We start from the raw sequence: 19,667 nt of genomic DNA, 5'->3' as shown, positions 1-19,667 counted from the left end.
TCTCTTTAATTCAGGTGAATAAAATCATTTGAGGTATAATTTGATCATTATCAACAGAGTGAGGTTTTGGGGAGATTTAAGCTTAGAGTATTGTTTTAGGACAGTGGTAGCCAACCTTTGGCACTCCAGATGTTGTGGACTGCATCTCCCCCGATGCTTTGAAAGCATTATAGCTGTAAGAACATTATGGGAGATGTAGCCCAAAACACCTGGAGTGCCGAAGGTTGTCTACCCCAGTCCTAGGGTTAAGGGATGTTGGTATAGCATTATGGTAACTTACAGCATTATTCATTAAAGTGATAATTCAGGGTGAATTCAAAGTAAATTTCAAATTTAAGGACACAATAGCCGATCTGGACACATTTTCTCAGTCAGCTAAGCTTCCAATTTGGCTATTTTGGTCTTATATTTTAAATTCACTTTGGTGAATAACCCTGTTAGAGTTATGAGGCTTAGAGCTATGTGTGCAATTCTCCTGGTCTGTATCGGAGTAACTGGATCAAACAAATGAAACTGAATTTAATTGCAGTGTGGTTGTTTCAGAATAGGCAAGTTAGCTTTTAAAGGTCAACCACTTCTCGATTTAAGTTTTATAACTACATGGCATGAAATGTAAGTAGAAATATGGCTGAACAACCAAGTGTATCTTTTATGAATAGCCAGACAGGTTTAACACAGCAAACTTTCAGGTCAGAACAGAAAAATTTAGCAAACTAAATGCTATTTGGCTGGATTTTGGTGTTTAATGAATACACTCTTACATCATGTTAAGATTAATGTATGAATTCATGAAAGATATTCACTGTTACCACGGATACGTTCTGAGGTAATTAACAAAATGTGAGCATATACCCCAAATCATTGCACACACAGTGAAAAATAAAACAGAGCAAAGTAACATAGTGCACTCTTGGGGTTATTTGATAAATTGTCACTTGAGGGAAATTGATTATAAAACGGATGATAACACATTTTAGACTACAGTTTAACAATGATGCTATTATTGCAGTTTTGTTTTGTGGGAAGTTTGAAAAACAGGTTCCTCTTGAGGTGTTATAATGAGGAAGTTTCAAAAATATTTAGAACATTTGTATTGTGCAAGCCAGTGTTAATTTTGTCGACTAACAATTTTAGTCAAATTTTAGTCCACTAACAATTTTTGAGATCTAATCGACTAAAACTAGACTAAAACTAAAATAACTAAGATGACTAAATTACGACTAAAACTAAAATGGCACTGCACAGAGGGGCTGTGGAAGGGGCAAAAGAGGCTTTAAAGGACCACTATAGTGCCAGGAAAACATACTATTTTTCCTGGCACTATAGTGCCCTCAGGGTGCCCCCACCCTCAGGGTCCCGCTCACGTGGCGCTGAAGGGGGAGGAAGGGGTTAATCCCTTACCTTTTTCCCCCGCCGGGCTCCCTTGGCGCCGGGCTCTCCTCCCTCTTCTTCCGTCATCGGCTGAATGCACATGCGCGGCACGAGTCGCGCGCGCATTCAGCCAGTCCATAGGAAAGCATTTCTCAATGCTTTCCTATGGACGCTGGCGTCTTCTCACTGTGAAAATCACAGTGAGAAGCGCGGAAGCGCCTCTAGCGGCTGTCAATGAGACAGCCACTAGAGGCTGGATTAACCCATAGGTAAACATAGCAGTTTCTATGAAACTGCTATGTTTACAGCAGGCAGGGTTAATCCTAGATGGACCTGGCACCCAGACCACTTCATTGAGCTGAAGTGGTCTGGGTGCCTATAGTGGTCCTTTAACTAAAACCATTAGATTTTAGTTGTGTCGACTAAAATCTGCTGGGGATTTAGTCGACCAAAACTAAAACAATTCAGATGACTAAAACACAACTAAAACTAAAATGGCTTTTTAGTCAAAAGACTATTACTAAAAGTAAATTGAGATTTGCCGCAAAAATGAACACTGGTTCAAGCATGTACTACATGCCATTGCCTATGCTTTGCAATGAAGAAATACAGCGGGATTCAGCTGCAATGAATGTCAACAGTCCTTTCTGTGACACGAAATCATGGTTTCTTAACAGGTCAGTTGTGATTCATCTGTATAGGAAGGTCCGCAGCTATTCACCATGTCTGAATTGTGTTATATTCCATTACTCAGCCTACAAGCGTGCATTTTTAATATATGCAGAGAAGCGGATAAAGCCCTGGTGAAACTTTTGGGTTTTATAAAATGACTTGGAACAGTTCTGCAAAAGTCAAGGACAGCACCATACCTCCCAACATTAGGAATGGGGGTGGACCTCCCAACATTAGGACATATGATATTGGAATGGGGGTGGACATCTAATGGCGCTAGTGACGCCATTTGCATCACTGGCAATGTCACAATAAAGACAGAAAAGGGAAAGGGTCGCTGCTGAAGTGCTCCATGCATGCTCCTGGTTCCCAAACAACATACAGCACAGGTAGAGTGCATCTGATGATGTGCTCCAGTTGTGATTGCTGGAGATAGTTCATTGGCTTCCCAGAGGACCAGCCCAGGATGCTGGGACAATACCATGAAATTAGGGCGTCTGATCCAGGACTGCCAGAGAGCTGTGTAGCATTCAAGCAGTAGTGCCTCATACAGTGCGAAAATGTAAAAAGGCCAAAGAATGAAACTTCATTTGGTGCCATGGCTGGAGCGGTGACCAGGGTGTATGGGGATATGTCCCACGGAAAAGGTAATTCACATCAAACACTAAAGTAATTTTATTACTGTGTTGTGCCACTCCTCTCACAATGACTTCCTATTTAGGATTAATTTTAATTGAATATCCTACTATTTACAATACACATACTATTTCTCTCAGTGGGGTGCCAGGACATGCTGAGAGCATCAGCTGACTATGTCAACCTATCACTGACCACCTGCCAAACTTTCCTTTCTAGGATGGGTGAAAGAGAGACAGTTTACCCCCTGACGGTAAAACGGCAGCCAGACACTCCTGCCCCCACCACTTCACTGAGCTGAAGATGTTTTGGGGGTGGAAGTGTTCATTAACGTCCTTCTCCTGCCTCATTTTTCTAATTTTCAGTAAGCCAGCATCTTTATCTCCTTTTATTTAGAGTTTATATTGTTAATGCCACTAGCAACCTTTCATGTTTATGTTAATATTATCAATTTTCTTTACACAAACAAACAAATTAAGTAGGACCCTCACTAGATTAAAAAAAAAATCCTGTTACAAATGTGTGTTTGTCTTATCGATTCACTCCACAGTGCTGTCAGCTATGTTGGATTTTTAAAAAATAATGATACACTCAAAGCATTCTGAACTCCTCGAAGGGAAGAACATTATATAGAAATAAGAGAGAGATGGATCTGGGTTGCAGAGTGATACTGTCACTTCTATACATGGACATTTGAGAGGTAGTTGTCACTCAGCATTAATCAAACAATAATGCTGAATATTATCTTATTATATATACGTGTGTGTTTGTGTTTATTTTTCATTTGTTAATAATTTTCTCACTTTGTGTCCATGACTGATGTGTTCCAGTAACCCACGTGTCATCAGACTGTCTAGTTTTCCAGCACGTGATTCAAACCTTGTTAATTCAGGTGTCTACAAGCTGGGATGACTCTCTTGGTTCACGTAACTCTCACATATTTGAGGTATACAAATAGATATTATGTGTCTCACCCAGGGACACTTACTGGTGGGATTTCTGGTTTTACGGCAGTAAACTTTCCACTCCTCTACCTAGCCAATATGTGACCCCCAAGTTTGGAGAGAGGTTTCAGCAGATTCCAGGTGTGACATTGGAGATCTCTATCCATAGAAGTGCAGTTCTAGGAACATTTGAGATAGTGTGCAGAAACACAGGATTCCAGGACTCTTGTTTTGTCTATGCATCATTCACTGGCCCTCTACCAAATACCACCCAGAGGAGTGAGAAAATCAGTTTCTATATATATGTAACACTACTGTGGATCAGCCAAAGGCAATGTTCTATCCAGTGTGAATTATACACATAGCTGCTGTACAGGTGTCAGCTGTAGGTAGGTTCATAAACACGTTCTATATGTCTGCTACAGGAAGCAGGCAGCCAATTAATGCACAGGAACAGGTGTTCTTTTTCATACTCTGAATCTATTTGTAAGCATTATTCCATGCATTTTAACACATGATTGCAGACTAAGAAATAAAAGAGCTTGTGACAGTATATTGTACTTCTCATAAAAGCAAGCTATTTACACACAAAATGTACAATTCTAAAGCAATCAATGACAACAATAACCTTGCAAAACTTTAAGTGTGGCTCCTCCAGTATAAATACTTTTAAAGGCTAAAGCAAAGCAATACTACAGTATCAAGACAGAAAATTATAAACAAATATTAATCTATACAGGACTCGCAAGCATTGCTCTCTTACTACAGTAACAGAGAAGGAATGTTGCTAGCAGACAATATAGAGGGTAGTCCACAATTCTAGCAAGCACTATTCTCTTACTGCAGAAACCGGGAATGAATGTGGCTGGCAGACAATATAGAGGGTAGTCCACAATTCTAGCAAGCACTATTCTCTTACTGCAGAAACCGGGAATGAATGTGGCTGGCAGACAATATAGAGGGTAGTCCACAATTCTAGCAAGCACTGTTCTCTTACTGCAGAAACCGGGAATGAATGTGGCTGGCAGACAATATACAGGGTAGGTCACCATTCTAGCAAGCATTGCTCTCTTACTCAAGTAACAGTGAATGAATTTGGCTGGCAGACAGTATACAAGGTAGTTCACCATTCTAGCAAGCACAGATCTTTTACTGCAGTAACAGCAAATGAATGTGGCTGGCAGACAATATACAGGGTTATATAAGAAAAAAATACCTCAGAGGACTAAAAGAGTAAAGGGTAAATTACCGTTCCTCTAAAAGTCCCCCCCGGTATACCCACAGCAGTGAAAATGACTCATGGGGCCCAAGGTTTAGAATATGAATTGGAATTTTTTGTATATCTTTATCAAGTTTTATTTGAACATATCTAAACCAAAAATAAAAGTAAAAAATGCAAAGTAAAAAGAAAGACAAAATTAGTAGTGAAACACAAATTCAAACGTGCTGGTGATGTTAAAAAGGAAGGCTCGATGTAGCCTATATTAAGTCTCCTAATGTATCAAAGTCACTGTTAATCAGTAATAACAAATTGGCTTATACAGTCAATGCATTAACAGAAAATGTTGGAGGACATTCTATCAAAAAATTAAATAGCTAGTAGTAAACAGCACTTTGTCTAGATAGGAAGAGATTCCAAATACAAAGCAGAGAAAACAGGACGCTATAACCTAGATGTAAATAATATATATATACAAGCAAAAAAGGCGCTAAGTGATATAAGTAATAATATGACCACTTTCAAATCAGTGAAACACTATGTATAACTAAAAAGCTGCACCTCAAAGTGAAAAATAGCTCAAAATCACTGAACATAGAATAGAAAAACGAATAAGGTGCGCTGTACCTTTAATAATATATAAATAATTAGTGCATAAATAGTTTAAAGTGCAAGTGCAATGTGCAACACGTGAGGGTACCTTCAATAAGGATAAAACACACTTACAAATAGCAGCTGGAACATATAGTTCAGTATGCCCTCAGGGTAATATATAAAACAAACACAGAAAGAAAAAATCATAGGGTAATATGCAATACCAGAGATAAAAGACTAGGATATATAGGAGTAACACTCACAATGGTAGAGCAGTGAAAGTCTGCTCTAACTTGAATGGCATGAGTCCTCTTTTCTCAGGACTCAGAGACCTTTAGGATCCATACAGCAGCAGATTCAACCTTTTAAAATAGGTTTATTGATAGACGTATGTATAAATCAAAATTCAAAGTGATATGCCTCTTACAGCCCGTACAGGAGATATCCCCAAAATTAAAAGCAGTCTCAGGAAACACAGTCCACACTTGCCGGTTTTCCTGCTCGATCGCCGCATACACAATACTTCCGGTTTTCGGAGAAATCACGTGGTGACGTCGTGCGTGATGACGCGTTTCGCCCAATCGGCTTCCTCAGATCACGTCTGAGGAAGCACGTGATCTAGTTTGTTGCAAAATTGGAAGTGCTTCAGACTGGGGTTTTTGCCTTCTTTTGGATAAACCGCAAAAACATATGTGAGGAACTATGAGACTTACCCACCACCGGACTGCTTACCTTTATCTCTCTTTTCTTTCTCTAATCTCTCCTTTTTTCTCTGACCTTTTTCATTTAACTGTCTATCGGAGACATGGATGCCATATAGGAAATTGAGGGGGCTGCATACGCCTGCCACTAGGAAACCACCTCTCCAAGGCATGGATATCACTCGAAACCATGCTCTCTCTCCTATGTTCGCTAAGCTTCCCTAATTAAACTCTACTTCTATAATTTATGGCAGACGAGCTATTATCATAAATGAGTTGTTCAACGAAGATAAAAACTATGTTCATAACATATATACAGAGTGGGAGAAAACGTATAAAGAAGTCAACTATCTGTTCATTACCTCCTTATTTGTACCGGGTGCTGCGACACCCCCAAATTTTTCAACCTAGTGTCGATGCAAACGTTTCCTTTTATGTCTGCCTTGTATTACATTGTTATACTATGACAAAATTAAAATAATATAGTAGTAGTTCACCATTCTAGCAAGCATTGCTCTCTTTTTGTAAACCCAGTTTCACTCTCTAGAGACACTAAGGATGGTATTTTTTGGTACCTTCCCAGAAAGTGTATTATAAAAGGAATATATTATACAGCCTGTCCTCCATATGGTACTCTCCTCCATGACTACCACTACATGTTTTGAACCTTCCAGTCCTGGATTTTAATTTTAAACCTCTATTCACTCAACAATACAACTCTGCATTCTCTTCTTCATGCCTCCCCCCGCAGTTGTACCGATCCTCATTCACTTTCAAACTTTACTTTGGCAAAATAAAAATTGGATTTCTTTCTCAATTGCTTGCAACAACTCATCTAAGATGGCTTCCCGACTATGGTGTTCATATGGTGCCTAGGATGCACTTGATGCCATCTTTTCAGACTGCCATCTTCCACTTGTGATGTAATCAAAAACGCAAACATTTTGTTTGTTCCTATTAACCTACCGATATCATTCTAGCAAGCTTGGCATTGTGAGATGATTAACCAGCAGTTTAGGCTCAGTTTGAATAACTTTTTCCAACTTTGTAAGCATTACCAGCAGAAAATTGATATCCCTCTCTGTGACAACTTGTTTAATAAAGAAATGATTTTAAAATAATTTTAAAAAAGTATGGCACTACAATAATTGGTTTAGACCAGCGTTTCCCAATTGGAGTTCTGCAAGAACACAAATGGGGTTCCGCCAAAATTTTGTAAAACAAAATGGCCGCGGGCCATGCTTGCTAGAATTGTGGTCGACCCTGTATATTGTCTGCTAGCCACATTCCTTCTCGGTTAATGCAGTAAGAGAGCAATGCTTGCGAGTCCTGTATAGATTCATATTTGTTTATAACTTTCTATCTTGATACTGTAGTATCGCTTTGCTTTAGCCTTCAAAAGTATTTATACTGGAGGAGCCACACTTAAAGTTTTGCAAGGTTATTGTTGTCATTGATTGCTATAGAATTGTACATTTTGTGTGTTAATAGCTTGCTTTTATGAGAAGTACAATATACTGTCACAAGCTCTTTTATTTCTTAGTCTGCAATCATGTGCTTTAAAATGCATGGAATAATGCTTACAAATAGATTCAGAGTATGAAAAAGTAAAACAAAATGGCCCCGGCTCAGCTCCCTCGCGCGTACAGCAGTGATGCCGGAGCCGGAATATGACGTAACTTCGGCATCACTAAGAGGCGCACAAGGGAGCTGAGCAGGAAAGGAAGATCAGTGCTCCCTCGCCGTCCGCACTCCAGACGTTTAGCAGCCCCACTCGACCCCAGGGACTGCACACCAGCCACTCAGCAGCCCCACTCGACCCCAGGGACCAAACACCCAGCCCAGCAGCCCCACTGGACCACAGGGACATAGAGACTCCATGCCAGCACTCCCAAAGGTAGGGAGGCTGGGTGGAGTAAAATTTGAAAAAAATGATAAATTGTATGTGTGTCTGTTAGGGAGTTTGTATGTGTTTTGTGTCTGTCAAAGAGTGTATGTGTGTTTGTCAGTGAGAATGTATGTTTGCTTGTCAGTGAGAGTGTATATGTGTTTGTATGTGTGTCTGTCAAAGAGTATGTGTGTCTGAGTGTGTGTATCTGTGTGTCAAGGTTTGTGTATGTGTCACTGTGTGTATCTGAGTGCGTGTGTGTGTGTGTGTCAGAGTGTGTATGTGTCAATGCGTGTATCTGAGTTTATGTATGTGCCAGTGTGTGTATCTGTGGGTGCAGTGCAAGTGTGTGTATATGTCACTGTGTGTATCTGAGTGTGTGTGTGTGTATTTGTGAGTCAAGATGTGTGTACGTGTCACTGTGTGCATCTGAGTGTATCTGCGTGTCAAGGTGTGTGTGTCTTTGTACCACTATGCGCCAGTGTGTATATCGGTGTCAGATACATGTACACACACACACACACAGTTACACACTGACACACAGACACACCCACTGGCACATACAAAAACAGATACACACACCAGCACATACAAACAGATATACACATTTAGACACATAGATACACACAACTTGACACACAGATACATACACACTGTGTGTCAACGTGTGTGTATCTGTGTGCCACTATGTGCAAGTGTGTGTGTGTGTGTATCTGTGTGTCTGATTCATACACACTGACACATAGATACACACACTGGCACATACAAACACAGATAGACACACCTTGATACACACCGGCACATACAAACACAGATACACACACTTTACATATACATACTGTGTGTCATTGCGTGCATCTGTGTGCCACTATGTGCCAGTGTGTGTATATCTGTTTCAGATACATACACAAAACTGCTGGGGTGTGGGGATTCCACGATGTTGATACACTATGTCAAAGTGTTCCACGGGAAAAATTAATTGGGAACCCCTGGCTTAAACAGTAGACTAGTGTGACCAATGTGTATGTCTGGCACAGCGATTGCATGGACCAAGACTGATTGCCTGAGGCTGGACTGCTTCTCTCTGCATGATATATCAGGGAAATCATTCCTCCAAGAAGAGAGATTTCCACAGCCTCATTGGCATATGATTCTATGTGAAGGGGTTAAAGAACAAACACACAACAAAACTTTGAACCTACCTATTGGTTGAAAAGCAATCCTGATTTGGCGGTACCATCGATGAGTTAGTCTTTTTAAATCTTCTTTATCGTGAAGTGGAAAAACCTGAACAATAACACCACTTGTCTGTAGTCTTCGAACTGTAAGCAAAAACATGCACTATTATGTAAAAACAAAACACATACATACTATTTCTCTAAATAGGCGCTCACAGACAGGCTGAAAGAGACTGGTGACACTCGCAGCCTATGTGTGGCCAGGTTACTATCCCTTAATTGTACTACAATGCCATGAAGAGTGGAAGTCAGTAGACAGTAGTGTTGAGTGTCGGAGCTACATTACAACAGAAGGTACGAAGTGAAATGTACAGCCTAGCAGCATCTGTAAATGGTCCTTTTGCACCTGATTTCATCATTGAGAAAGCTTGGATAAGGTTCAGAATGTAATATGAAAGATAAGTGTGGAACCAGAGGTCCCTTTGTGGAAGAGTTATAAGTGAGATGGAGTCCCTACCTTTAATAATCCTAAGGCTATAAGAAGTAAAAATAGACAGGAAGAAAATAGGGAGAACAGGGTAAAGGGAATGGATGTGTCAAAGCACATACAGAAAATAATTAAATGAAAACTCGACGCGCGTTTCAGCGTTCTAACACACCGTCGTCAGGAGTAATGAACTTTGGTACCAAAGTTCATTACTCCTGACGACGGCGTGTTAGAACGCTGAAACGCGCGTCGAGTTTTCATTTAATTATTTTCTTTTCATTTTGTTCACTTAGGTAGCACTTTATGGATTATTTTATTTAAGTTAATTCATTTTTTTAAGCTACTTAGTCACGAAGGGAGAAGGGTAATAGGTAGGCACTTGTGATTCATCACAGTGCCGGGGTAAATAGCTATAGCATCCTCTCCTAGTGAGTGGGCTTATTTTGGGACTGGGTTTTTGCGATCTTTTATCCCCTGCTTAGGAGACTATTCTCCCCCTCTACCTATTCCTATATCTACCTATTTTGATAACCTTACAGTTTTGATGTAACTTGACCTAAGCTTTCACTATTAGGCTTGGGCAATTTCTCTGTTAAGTAGTTGTTTGGGTCTGTATGTGCTTTGACACATCCATTCCCTTTACCCTGTTCTCCCTATTTTCTTCCTGTCTATTTTTACTACTTATACCCTTAGAATTATTAAAGGTAGGGACTCCTTCTCACTCTTCCACAAAGGGACCTCTGGTTCCACATTTATCTTTCTGTTTATATTTTGTGGGTTATTCCCCAGTAGGGAAGAGTTATCAGGGCTTTCTTAAACATTGTCCCATGGGCCTAATCAGTAACCCCTGGGTCAATGTTTTCTTTATTTACCTCAGAATGTAATATGTATGTCCTAAATTTAGACCTATAACTTTGCAAAAACAAGGGAAACCTACAATCCTTGATGTACAATAATTGGCACATCAGCTAAACTGTAAGAAAGAGTATATGTTGGGAAAAGAGGTAAATACAGTGTCAAAGAGAGAGCATATTTGTTCTTAAAGAGTTATTTTAACACTATTACCACTTCAGCTTGGAAGCACACTGTGAGTGGAGTGTTTCTTTATTAAACACTGACAATTTTGTGATATTTTACATTTTATACCGGGGTGTAGCTTCAACTCTGATTCCTTTGTTCCCAGGCTAGCTATGTTAATTTCATACCTACCAACATTTCAAATTGTCAAAAAGGGACACTTTTATTTTAGGGGTGTGAGTGGGGGTGTGGCCAGGGGCTTGGCTGTTCTGAGAACTTTTAGGTGACTTACTAATAACAGTTTATGCAATTAAAATGTAATTTACAAGAAGAATAATGTATCTCACTTACACAGACTGATTTCTAAACACATTTATTGCACTTTAAAGATAAATTACTGAGTATTATTGCTGTGGTGCTCTGTTATACACTCAGACACACGAACAATATTTAAAGGGACACTACCGTAACTAGAACAACTATAGCTTATTGTATTTGTTCTGGTGAGTATAATCATTCCCTTCAGGCTTTATGCAGTAAACACTGTGTTCTCAGAGAAGAGGCGGTGTTTACATTACAGTCTAGTGATAACTCCAGTGACCACTCCTCAGATGGCTACTAGAGGTGCTTCCTGGGGCAGTGCTGCACAGTGTGCAGCACTGCCATTTAGTGTTTCCACACTCTGCCTGCAGACACTGAACTTTCCTCATAGAGATACATTGATTCAATGCATCTCCATGAGGAGATGCTGATTGGCCAGGGCTGTGTTGGCTTTGCCCTTGATTTGCCTCCTTGACAGTCTCAGCCAATCCAATGTGAAAGCATTGTGATTGGCTGTGATGAACACTTCTGATGATGTCAGCCAAGCAGGCAGATCAGGAGCAGAGCCAGCAGCAGCAGACTGGAATAAAAAATATACGATTTTACAATATTTAAGGAGGGGTGGTGGGGGTAGAAGGGGAAGGCAGGAGAGCTAGACTGTGCTTTTAGTAATATAGGGTCAGGAATATATGTTTGTGTTCCTGCCCCTATAGTGTTAAGTTAAGCCCCTACAAAAGAGGGACAATAAAATAGAAAAACTTGACAGATTTATTGGGGTCCATATAGCGACTGCTCCTCCAAAATAGGAACACTTCTGAGGTATTTAATTTTATCCAAGCTTAGCAAGCTCTCTGCCAGGAATTTAACATAGTCCAATTCATTAAACAGTCTATTATGTACTATCACAGAGCAGTTCCACTCATTATATGTGATAAGTGGAACAGCCCTTGGGATAAACCCTTTATACTATTTATTGACGCACTGATTTATTATTTTACAATGAGCCGATGCAACTTAATGTTTATTATACACAAAAAAAATAATATTCCAAGACTGCAAAGTAATGTTTCATGGGTGTGCCAGCTGTAATGCCATGCCACGCAACAAGGCAATAGTCCATCATGAGTTCATACCACGTTGTTATCATTTTGGCAGTTGTCATGTTCAGGTAGGGGAAAATGATAAATTAGTAAGCCTACTTCTCTTCCATTGAAAAATTATCCCTGACTATCAAGCATGTGTATTGAAGATAACGAAAAAAAAAGATCACCATAATTACTTTGGACCTTTTTTTCCCACTTCAACAGGAAGCTTGGTGAATGGGTGCCTCCAGGACCAGTTTAATATTATTTTTAATTTAAATATACTGAAAACCTACATAATTAACTGTAACTAGATTACAAAAGTCCACGTATGCACAGCGGGAGTCCCTCTAATTTAGTGAATCCCAAACTGGCTTCTACAGTCCATACAGGATCACCAGTAAGTTCCCAAAGGAACAAAGTCCAATTAGGGGAAGTAGGTATCGATGAGATTTTTTTTTTTTTTTTTTAAATCCTTGTTACATTCTGTTAAATGCTACATGCTGCCCTTTCATTCCCTCCTTCAGACAGAAAGCATTACTACCAGGCCCATCCTTGATATAACATTTTAAATGTGAAACAGGCAAACATCACTATAGGAAGGAGAATTTCTTACATTATGATTCATTAAATAGCATTTATCTGGGGGCGGGGCCGGACCGCCTGGCTGGACGGTCGCAGGCAAAAGGAGCTCCTGCTACAAAACTCCAAAAACGATTAAAAAGCGATTTCTTCCACCAGCAAAACCTACCGACAGCAACACTGCCCAAAGCAGAAGGCCGGCTGAAACCAGGGTGAGGCTGGCTTATCAAGCTGCAGTCCCCTGGCGGAGAAAACTTTGTGGTCCCATTTGAGGCCTTCTCCGGCGGTGATTGGGACGGACGGCCGCCGCCCCACTATCCTGCGATACAGCGCCTAGCCTGGGGCATGAACCTGGGCGGACCCGGCCCCGTTTCCCCCCCATGGGCCGGGGGGTGATCCCGGTCCCCACCCGGAGACCAGACCACTGGAGCTCAAAGGTGCTGCAACCAAACTCGAGGGCCCGACTGCATCACCTAAGATGGCGGCTGCCGCGTGCGCCGGAGTCCTCAGAGGGGCCTACCTTTCGGCGGAGCTCAAACCACTCAGCGAGAATGCTAAGCAGGGGTGCATGGGATCAGAGGAACTGGTGGCTCTACCTCACCGCTGCCCAACAGGCAATCTCAAAACTGCACACGCCACGGAACAAGCGATCAGCAGCGGAGGCCTAAACGGAAGCCTGCCTCGAGCCATACACGCCGCCGCTTACCACATGACCTACAGCAAAGACCACCAACCCTGCAACAGCCCGGGAAGACGGCGGAGAATCGAACTGCCCTTCTACCGGCACAGAACGACGACACAAACACTGCAGCCGAAACAAAGAGCCAGAAAGCAGCCATACCCCGGCTTGAAGACCCACCTCAACAACTCCCATCAAGCTCAGAGATCCACTGCATCGAACCCCTGCCGCAAGACTCTGACAACTGGCCATAGTATGACCTGCTGGCGACGAGAAATAGATGACCACAGGACTCTGGGCACAAGGCTAAGCCCGCTAATAAGCACACATATTCTGCAGCCGGTGGACTTTCTCTGGGTGGTAATACCCTCATGTATCCTGTGACTATGGTCTCCTGCAAGGCTAAGTCCCAATGCATATGTGTATAATCTGTTCTTAGTTAGACTAGGTATCTGTCAAGATTAAGCTTAGCGCACCATGTAATCACACACACTATGCATGGTCAGACTAGAAATATGTTGCTAAAAAGTGTAATCAGAAACGTGTAATCAGACAGCTCTAGTCATACAATGTTAATATCTGCCAAGTTGCACCATATTGTCCTTCCTCGTTTAATCATACCTAACCTGACCGTATGCCGTACCAGCATGTTCACTCTGATATTATTCAAATGTTAAACTATAAAAACAAAAAGTGCTGCTCATCTGACATGTAATGTATGCTACTGAATAATATTCTGAAACCAATTGCAATGTCTCTGTAAACCTGTACGTATCCCAAAGCACCGCAAAAATAAAGAATAAAAAAAATAAATAAAAATAAAAATAAAAAAATAAAATAGCATTTATCTAGCAGTGCAGCACTTTATAAATGTATTAAGGGAAATTTTGACATCAGTAGGGTGATGAGAACCCTGCTTTTCAGTATATTTGTGTTTGTGTGTAAATGCCTGTGTGTGTCTGGGTACTTGTGCGTGTATGTTACAGTGTGTCTGTCTGTGTTTGTTCATGAGGGTGGATGTGTAAGTGGATGTGTAAGTAGTCATTAGGTGTGTGTTTGCACATGCAAGTATGTGACAGTGTCTTTGTGAAGGGCTGGTCTTAGTCACAAGGCAAACACTAAAAGGGGTAGCCCCACTGCACTGCCCGTTCACAATTAGAGTGTGGGAGACACTGCCGTCACACTGGTAGACTTTGCATTAAACATGTTACTCTATCTTTTTTTTCCCCCCTCTCTGCTTTTCTGTATTATCCAAGAAGCAAATTCCATGTAGAATAAATCATGATAAATAGCTTTGAAGTATATGGTAAGAAAAGTCTAGCAGAGGGGGGGTAAAGAAAGAAAGGATAAAGAAAGCGGCCTTACACTTTTCGCACCTCTGTGCATGTATTCATGGCATCTTTTTAAGATGTGTCTCAAACCTGTTCTATTAGCACCAAGGATACCAAGGAATAATTCTGGATAATTTACTGAAACATGAATACAGTTTAGAATGTACTCACAAACATGTACTAATTCAATTTAGACTTTTAAAGTAGATTCTGTTCAAAAAAAAAAAAAAAGGAATGTAAGCAGAGCAGTTTTTTAACTAATCTCCAGAGGTTCCAAGTATTGATTGTTTTAACGAGTGTTAATCATTCTCAAGGTTTCAAAGTAATTTAGAAAAATCTGAGTCATTAACAAACTATTGCTGATTTGCAAAAGCAAGCATGTAATAGCTCTGCTGGACTTAATAGTGTAATTTCTATTAAAAAAAAAAACAGCCAGCCTATTATTATTGATAGAAGCACAAGCAAAATAAAAATTGATTCGCTATTACCCAGTACCAGCATTACAAATAAAAATTAAGTCTAATTAACCCTCCATGCACAATAACCAATGGTTTTTGCATTACCTGCACAAAACTGCTTTTAACAGCAATAAAAACTAACACAACACACCAGCTGCAACTAAAAGCCTGTCCCTTATTTACAGCAAAATTGGTCACAGGAACTGCACTCACCCACAGCGGCCACAGGTGCTCCGGAACAGGACCAGCAATCCTAACACGTTAAGGCAGCAATAAGAGATTTCCAGGCACTCAAAGTGTGAAAGCCGCAGGCAGATTTATTGTAACAAAACAGACAGCAACGTTTCGACCTACCAAGAGGTCTTTGTCAAGCTTAACAAAGACCTCTTGGTAGGTCGAAACGTTGCTGTTTGTTACAATAAATCTGCCTGCGGCTTTCACACTTTGAGTGCCTGGAAATCCTCTTTTTGCTGTCCCTTAAAGACATTAAGGAAGAAAGCTCTACTTTTTCCTGCGCCTGTCCAAATGTTTGTAGTGCATGCACATAATATAGTTTATAGAAGGAGACTGAGCAATGGTATTTGCAGATATTTAGCCTGTACAATGTACATTTAGCCTGTACAATTGTCCGTTCAGTGCCACTATTTTTAAATTTTTTTATTTTATTCATTACAGGTGCACTAAACACAAGTAGAGCAGACATAAACTCCCCCCAAGGACTTCCATAAGCAAATTACATTTATTTCTATGGTTTGGGGAAGGTGACACACCTCATTGGAGCTTTTTGCTCAGCTTTATCGATCCATAATTTCAGCCTGAAAGGAGTTAATAAGGCTCAGATTTCTAAGGAGGATACCATGCCCACTTTTTGCAGCTAAGGATGGAATGCAAGAGTCACACTTGAGGCACAAGTATTTTTAGTACACCTTGCAACATGCTCTTTAAATAATGTTAAGGGCTAACTTCCATCTATACATATTTCTCAACAGTAAAACGCTTTGCAATATTCTGCACACAATACAAGTATTTAGTGCTCTGATTTGTTTTACAGTTTTACATTTTTGGAATATGTTTTGCTTGTACAGTATTCACAGTATGAGCAAATTAGGATACCGACAAACAGGCACCGGGATAAGAATCAGGCCAATGCTGGTAATAAAAAAATAAAGAAGAAGAAAAAACTGCTGTATACAGGGCAGTGTATAAAGAGAATGTATAATTGATCAATATGGTCTGCATTAAAAAAAAAAAAATTGCAGTACACATGCACCTTATTTTACAAATGAAAATTAAAGTGGAATTGACACATGTGTATGGTTTTTCACAACTTGCTGGGTAAAATATAGCTTTTTTTAATTTAAATTGTCAGTCATTTCTATGTTATAATTTACATACGCCTGGTTGTCCTGACCCACCCATGACATGCCATGACAATTATTTTAACCTTCACAGTGCTATATAATTGGGCAGAAACAGAGACGGTAATAGGGAAGAAGTACTCGTGATCATGTATTTGAATAGTATTTCTCTGCAGATGCCAGAGAACACATAAGTCCATATGGAGCACCATGAAGTTTTGAAGCCATCCTTAATAAAGAATGACCACGAAGAAAAGTGTTTTTACTCACCTAAACTGCACTTCTCATCCACTCACCCAAGTTAAATGTTTTGTTTACAAATGTGTGGGAATAAAGAACTATCCAAAAAAAAAAACTAACAGTATAGCTTTAAAGGGTTACTCTAAGCACCATTACCACTTGAGTGACGTAAAGTGGTCATGGGCCTGGAGTCTGTATGTGCAGCATTTCGCGACGACGTACAGAGTTTAAAGGGAAACTATAGTGCTAGGAATACAAAGTAGTATTCCTGCAAAGCATTAGGACGTCCAGCGTCATTAAAGGGACACTATAATCACTAGAACAACTACAGCTTATTGTATTTGTTCTGGTGAGTATAATCATTACCTTCAAGCTTTTTGCAGTTAACCCGGTCTTTTCAGAAAAAATTTAGTGTTCACATTACAGCGTAATGATAACTCCACTGGCCACTTCTCAGATGGTTACAATAGGTGCTCCATGGGGCAGTGCTGCACAGTGACTCCACCCTCTGCATGCAGAGACTGAACCTTCCACATAGAGCTGCATTGATTCAATTCATCTCTATGATGAGATGCTGTTTGGCCAGTGCTGTGTTTGACTTGTGCTGGCTCTGCCCCTGATCTGCCTCCTTGGCAGTCTCAGCCAACCCTATTTGAAAGCATTGTTATTGGTACAGAGATTCACCTCTGATGATGTCAGGCAGGTCAGAGGCAGAGCCAGCAACCACAGACTTGAATACAAGTAACATTTTACTATATTTAGGGAGGTATGGGGGAGGGGGGATGGGTGGGGACTAGCTGGTGGTTTTAACACTTTAAGGTCAGGAATACAGTCAGGTCTATAAATATTGGGACATCAACACAATTCTAATCTTTTTGGCTCTATACACCAACACAATGGGTTTGAAATGAAACAAACAAGATGTGCTTTAACTGCAGACTTTCAGCTTTAATTTGAGGGTATTTACATCCAAATCAGGTGAATGGCGTAGGAATTATAACAGTTTGTATATGTGCCTCCCACTTTTTAAGTCTGCAGTTAAAGCACATCTTGTTCATTTCATTTCAAATCCATTGTGGTGGTGTATAGAGCCAAAAAGATTAGAATTGTGTCGATGTCCCAATATTTATGGACCTGACTGTACATGTTTGTCTTCCTGACACTATAGTGCTCCTTTAAGATGGCTGGAAGTGCCTCTTATGGTGGAGTTAACCCTGCAAAGTAATTATTGCAGTTTATCAATAACTGTAATAATTACAATTGCCGGATTAAGGGGACAGAAGCACTGTACCCAGACCACTTCAGTGAGATGAAGAGCTCTGGGTGTCTATAGTGTCTGTTTAACCCCGTTTGTTGCTAGAGGTGTAACATAAGTCGTCACAAATTCCAGGAGGCTTGCTCATGTCAGTTCTGTGCATATTGGATGTCTGCCATCAGCATTCCCTCCCCCACCTCCTGAACCACATATATCCTCTCTTCAGCCCATTCTTCCCCCTATATCCCTTCATCTCCAGCAAATGGGGATTGATGTCAGCAGAGGAGGATTAGGCTATGGGAGAATACGGCCTTGGCGCCGACACAGAGGTAAATTTCAGCTTTAGAGGTTCTTTTCAATGTTTTTGGGACCAGAATAGAAAGGGTAACTTTAACCAAAAGAGTTTACTATTAAAATACTGCTTTTTGGTTGGGGTAGCTTTTTAAAGGACCACTATAGTGCCAGGAAAACAAACTTGTTTTCCTGTCATTATAGTGTTAATAGGTTCCCCCCCACCCTCAGGGTCCCCCTCCCGCCGGGCTCTAGGGGGAGGAAGGGTTTAAAGGCTTACCTTTCTCCAGCGCCAGGCTCCCTCTTCTGCCGAATGCGCATGCATGGCAAGAGCCGCGCGTGCATTCAGTCAGTCCATAGGAAAGCATTCTCAATGCTTTCCTATGGACGCTGGCGTCTTCTCACTGTGAAAATCACAGTGAGAAGCGGGGAAGCGCCTCTAGCGGCTGTCATTGAGACAGCCACTAGAGGCTGGATTAACCCATATGTAAACATAGCAGTTTCTCTGAAATGCTATGTTTACGCTATGAAATGCTATGTTTACAGTAGGCAGGGTTAACCCTAGATGGACCTGGCACCCAGACCACTTCATTAAGCTGAGAACCACTGGTGTAAGGGAAGGTGCAAGACGTTTTTTTTGTTTGTTTGTTTTTTACCCCAAAATCATTAAGCAAATATAAATTGAGTAGGGCAAACAAATGTACTCCAATACTTTATGTACCCACAGCATCACTCTAAATAGATATCCTTTATTTACTGTGAAGGTGGAAGTATATTTTCACATATATACATCTGATCTTTATTAATTCTGTGAGACTAATAGCACTAAAAATAACGAAAAAATGGAGGGGGGAAAAGGAATGCTTACAAATAGATTTCCCTGGGTACAGCTTTGCCTGTGGATAGCCAGGAATACTTTTTTCATCTCGAGCTCGAAGATTATCCAGGTCATGTTTAATGATATACTGGTATTCTGCCATGGTGAGAAAGTCCTCGTCGCCTTCTGTATCCCAAAACAAGAACAAAAAATGTGCAATTTATAAAATGATCTTTCTGCATGAATGGTTCTTAACAATGGCTGGCAGGAACACAAATTACATACATGACATTAGCTTGGAAACCCATCCTTCAACTGTAAAATTAGCTTAGTGATTCATTGTTTGATTGTAATAAAATACACACTAAAATACATTTGCACATAACATCAGTTGTCTCTTCTCAGTGTGGCTAAAGTACACCATCATTAGTCTCTTCGCTAGTGCCTCTACCATAAACAGTTTATCATGGGTAGATGCCTGGAGTCTGATTAATATGTGTCTGTTCCAGGCAAAGGGAGCCTACGGTAAATAACATTGGGACCCAG

At 40.6% G+C, this 19,667-nt stretch overlaps 1 protein-coding gene across 4 annotated transcripts in view; it reads right to left on the bottom strand.

Moving 5' to 3' along the window:
* The window catches only part of ANO10 (anoctamin 10), a 356,469-nt gene that overhangs the window by 315,880 nt on the left and 20,922 nt on the right, over positions 1-19,667 (bottom strand). For all 4 annotated transcript variants that reach the window (XM_063452234.1, XM_063452235.1, XM_063452232.1 and 1 more), the window contains exons 4-5: positions 19,173-19,307; positions 9,228-9,347 (exon numbers count right to left, since the gene is read on the bottom strand). In XM_063452234.1, the coding sequence (XP_063308304.1) occupies positions 9,228-9,347; positions 19,173-19,307 (255 nt within the window). The remainder of the gene's footprint in view (positions 1-9,227; positions 9,348-19,172; positions 19,308-19,667) is intronic.

Source organism: Pelobates fuscus, chromosome 4, assembly GCF_036172605.1.
Source record: "Pelobates fuscus isolate aPelFus1 chromosome 4, aPelFus1.pri, whole genome shotgun sequence".
Taxonomy (NCBI): domain Eukaryota; kingdom Metazoa; phylum Chordata; class Amphibia; order Anura; family Pelobatidae; genus Pelobates; species Pelobates fuscus.
Note: the sequence above shows the minus strand (reverse complement) of the source record. Positions and strands in the feature narration are given on the sequence as shown.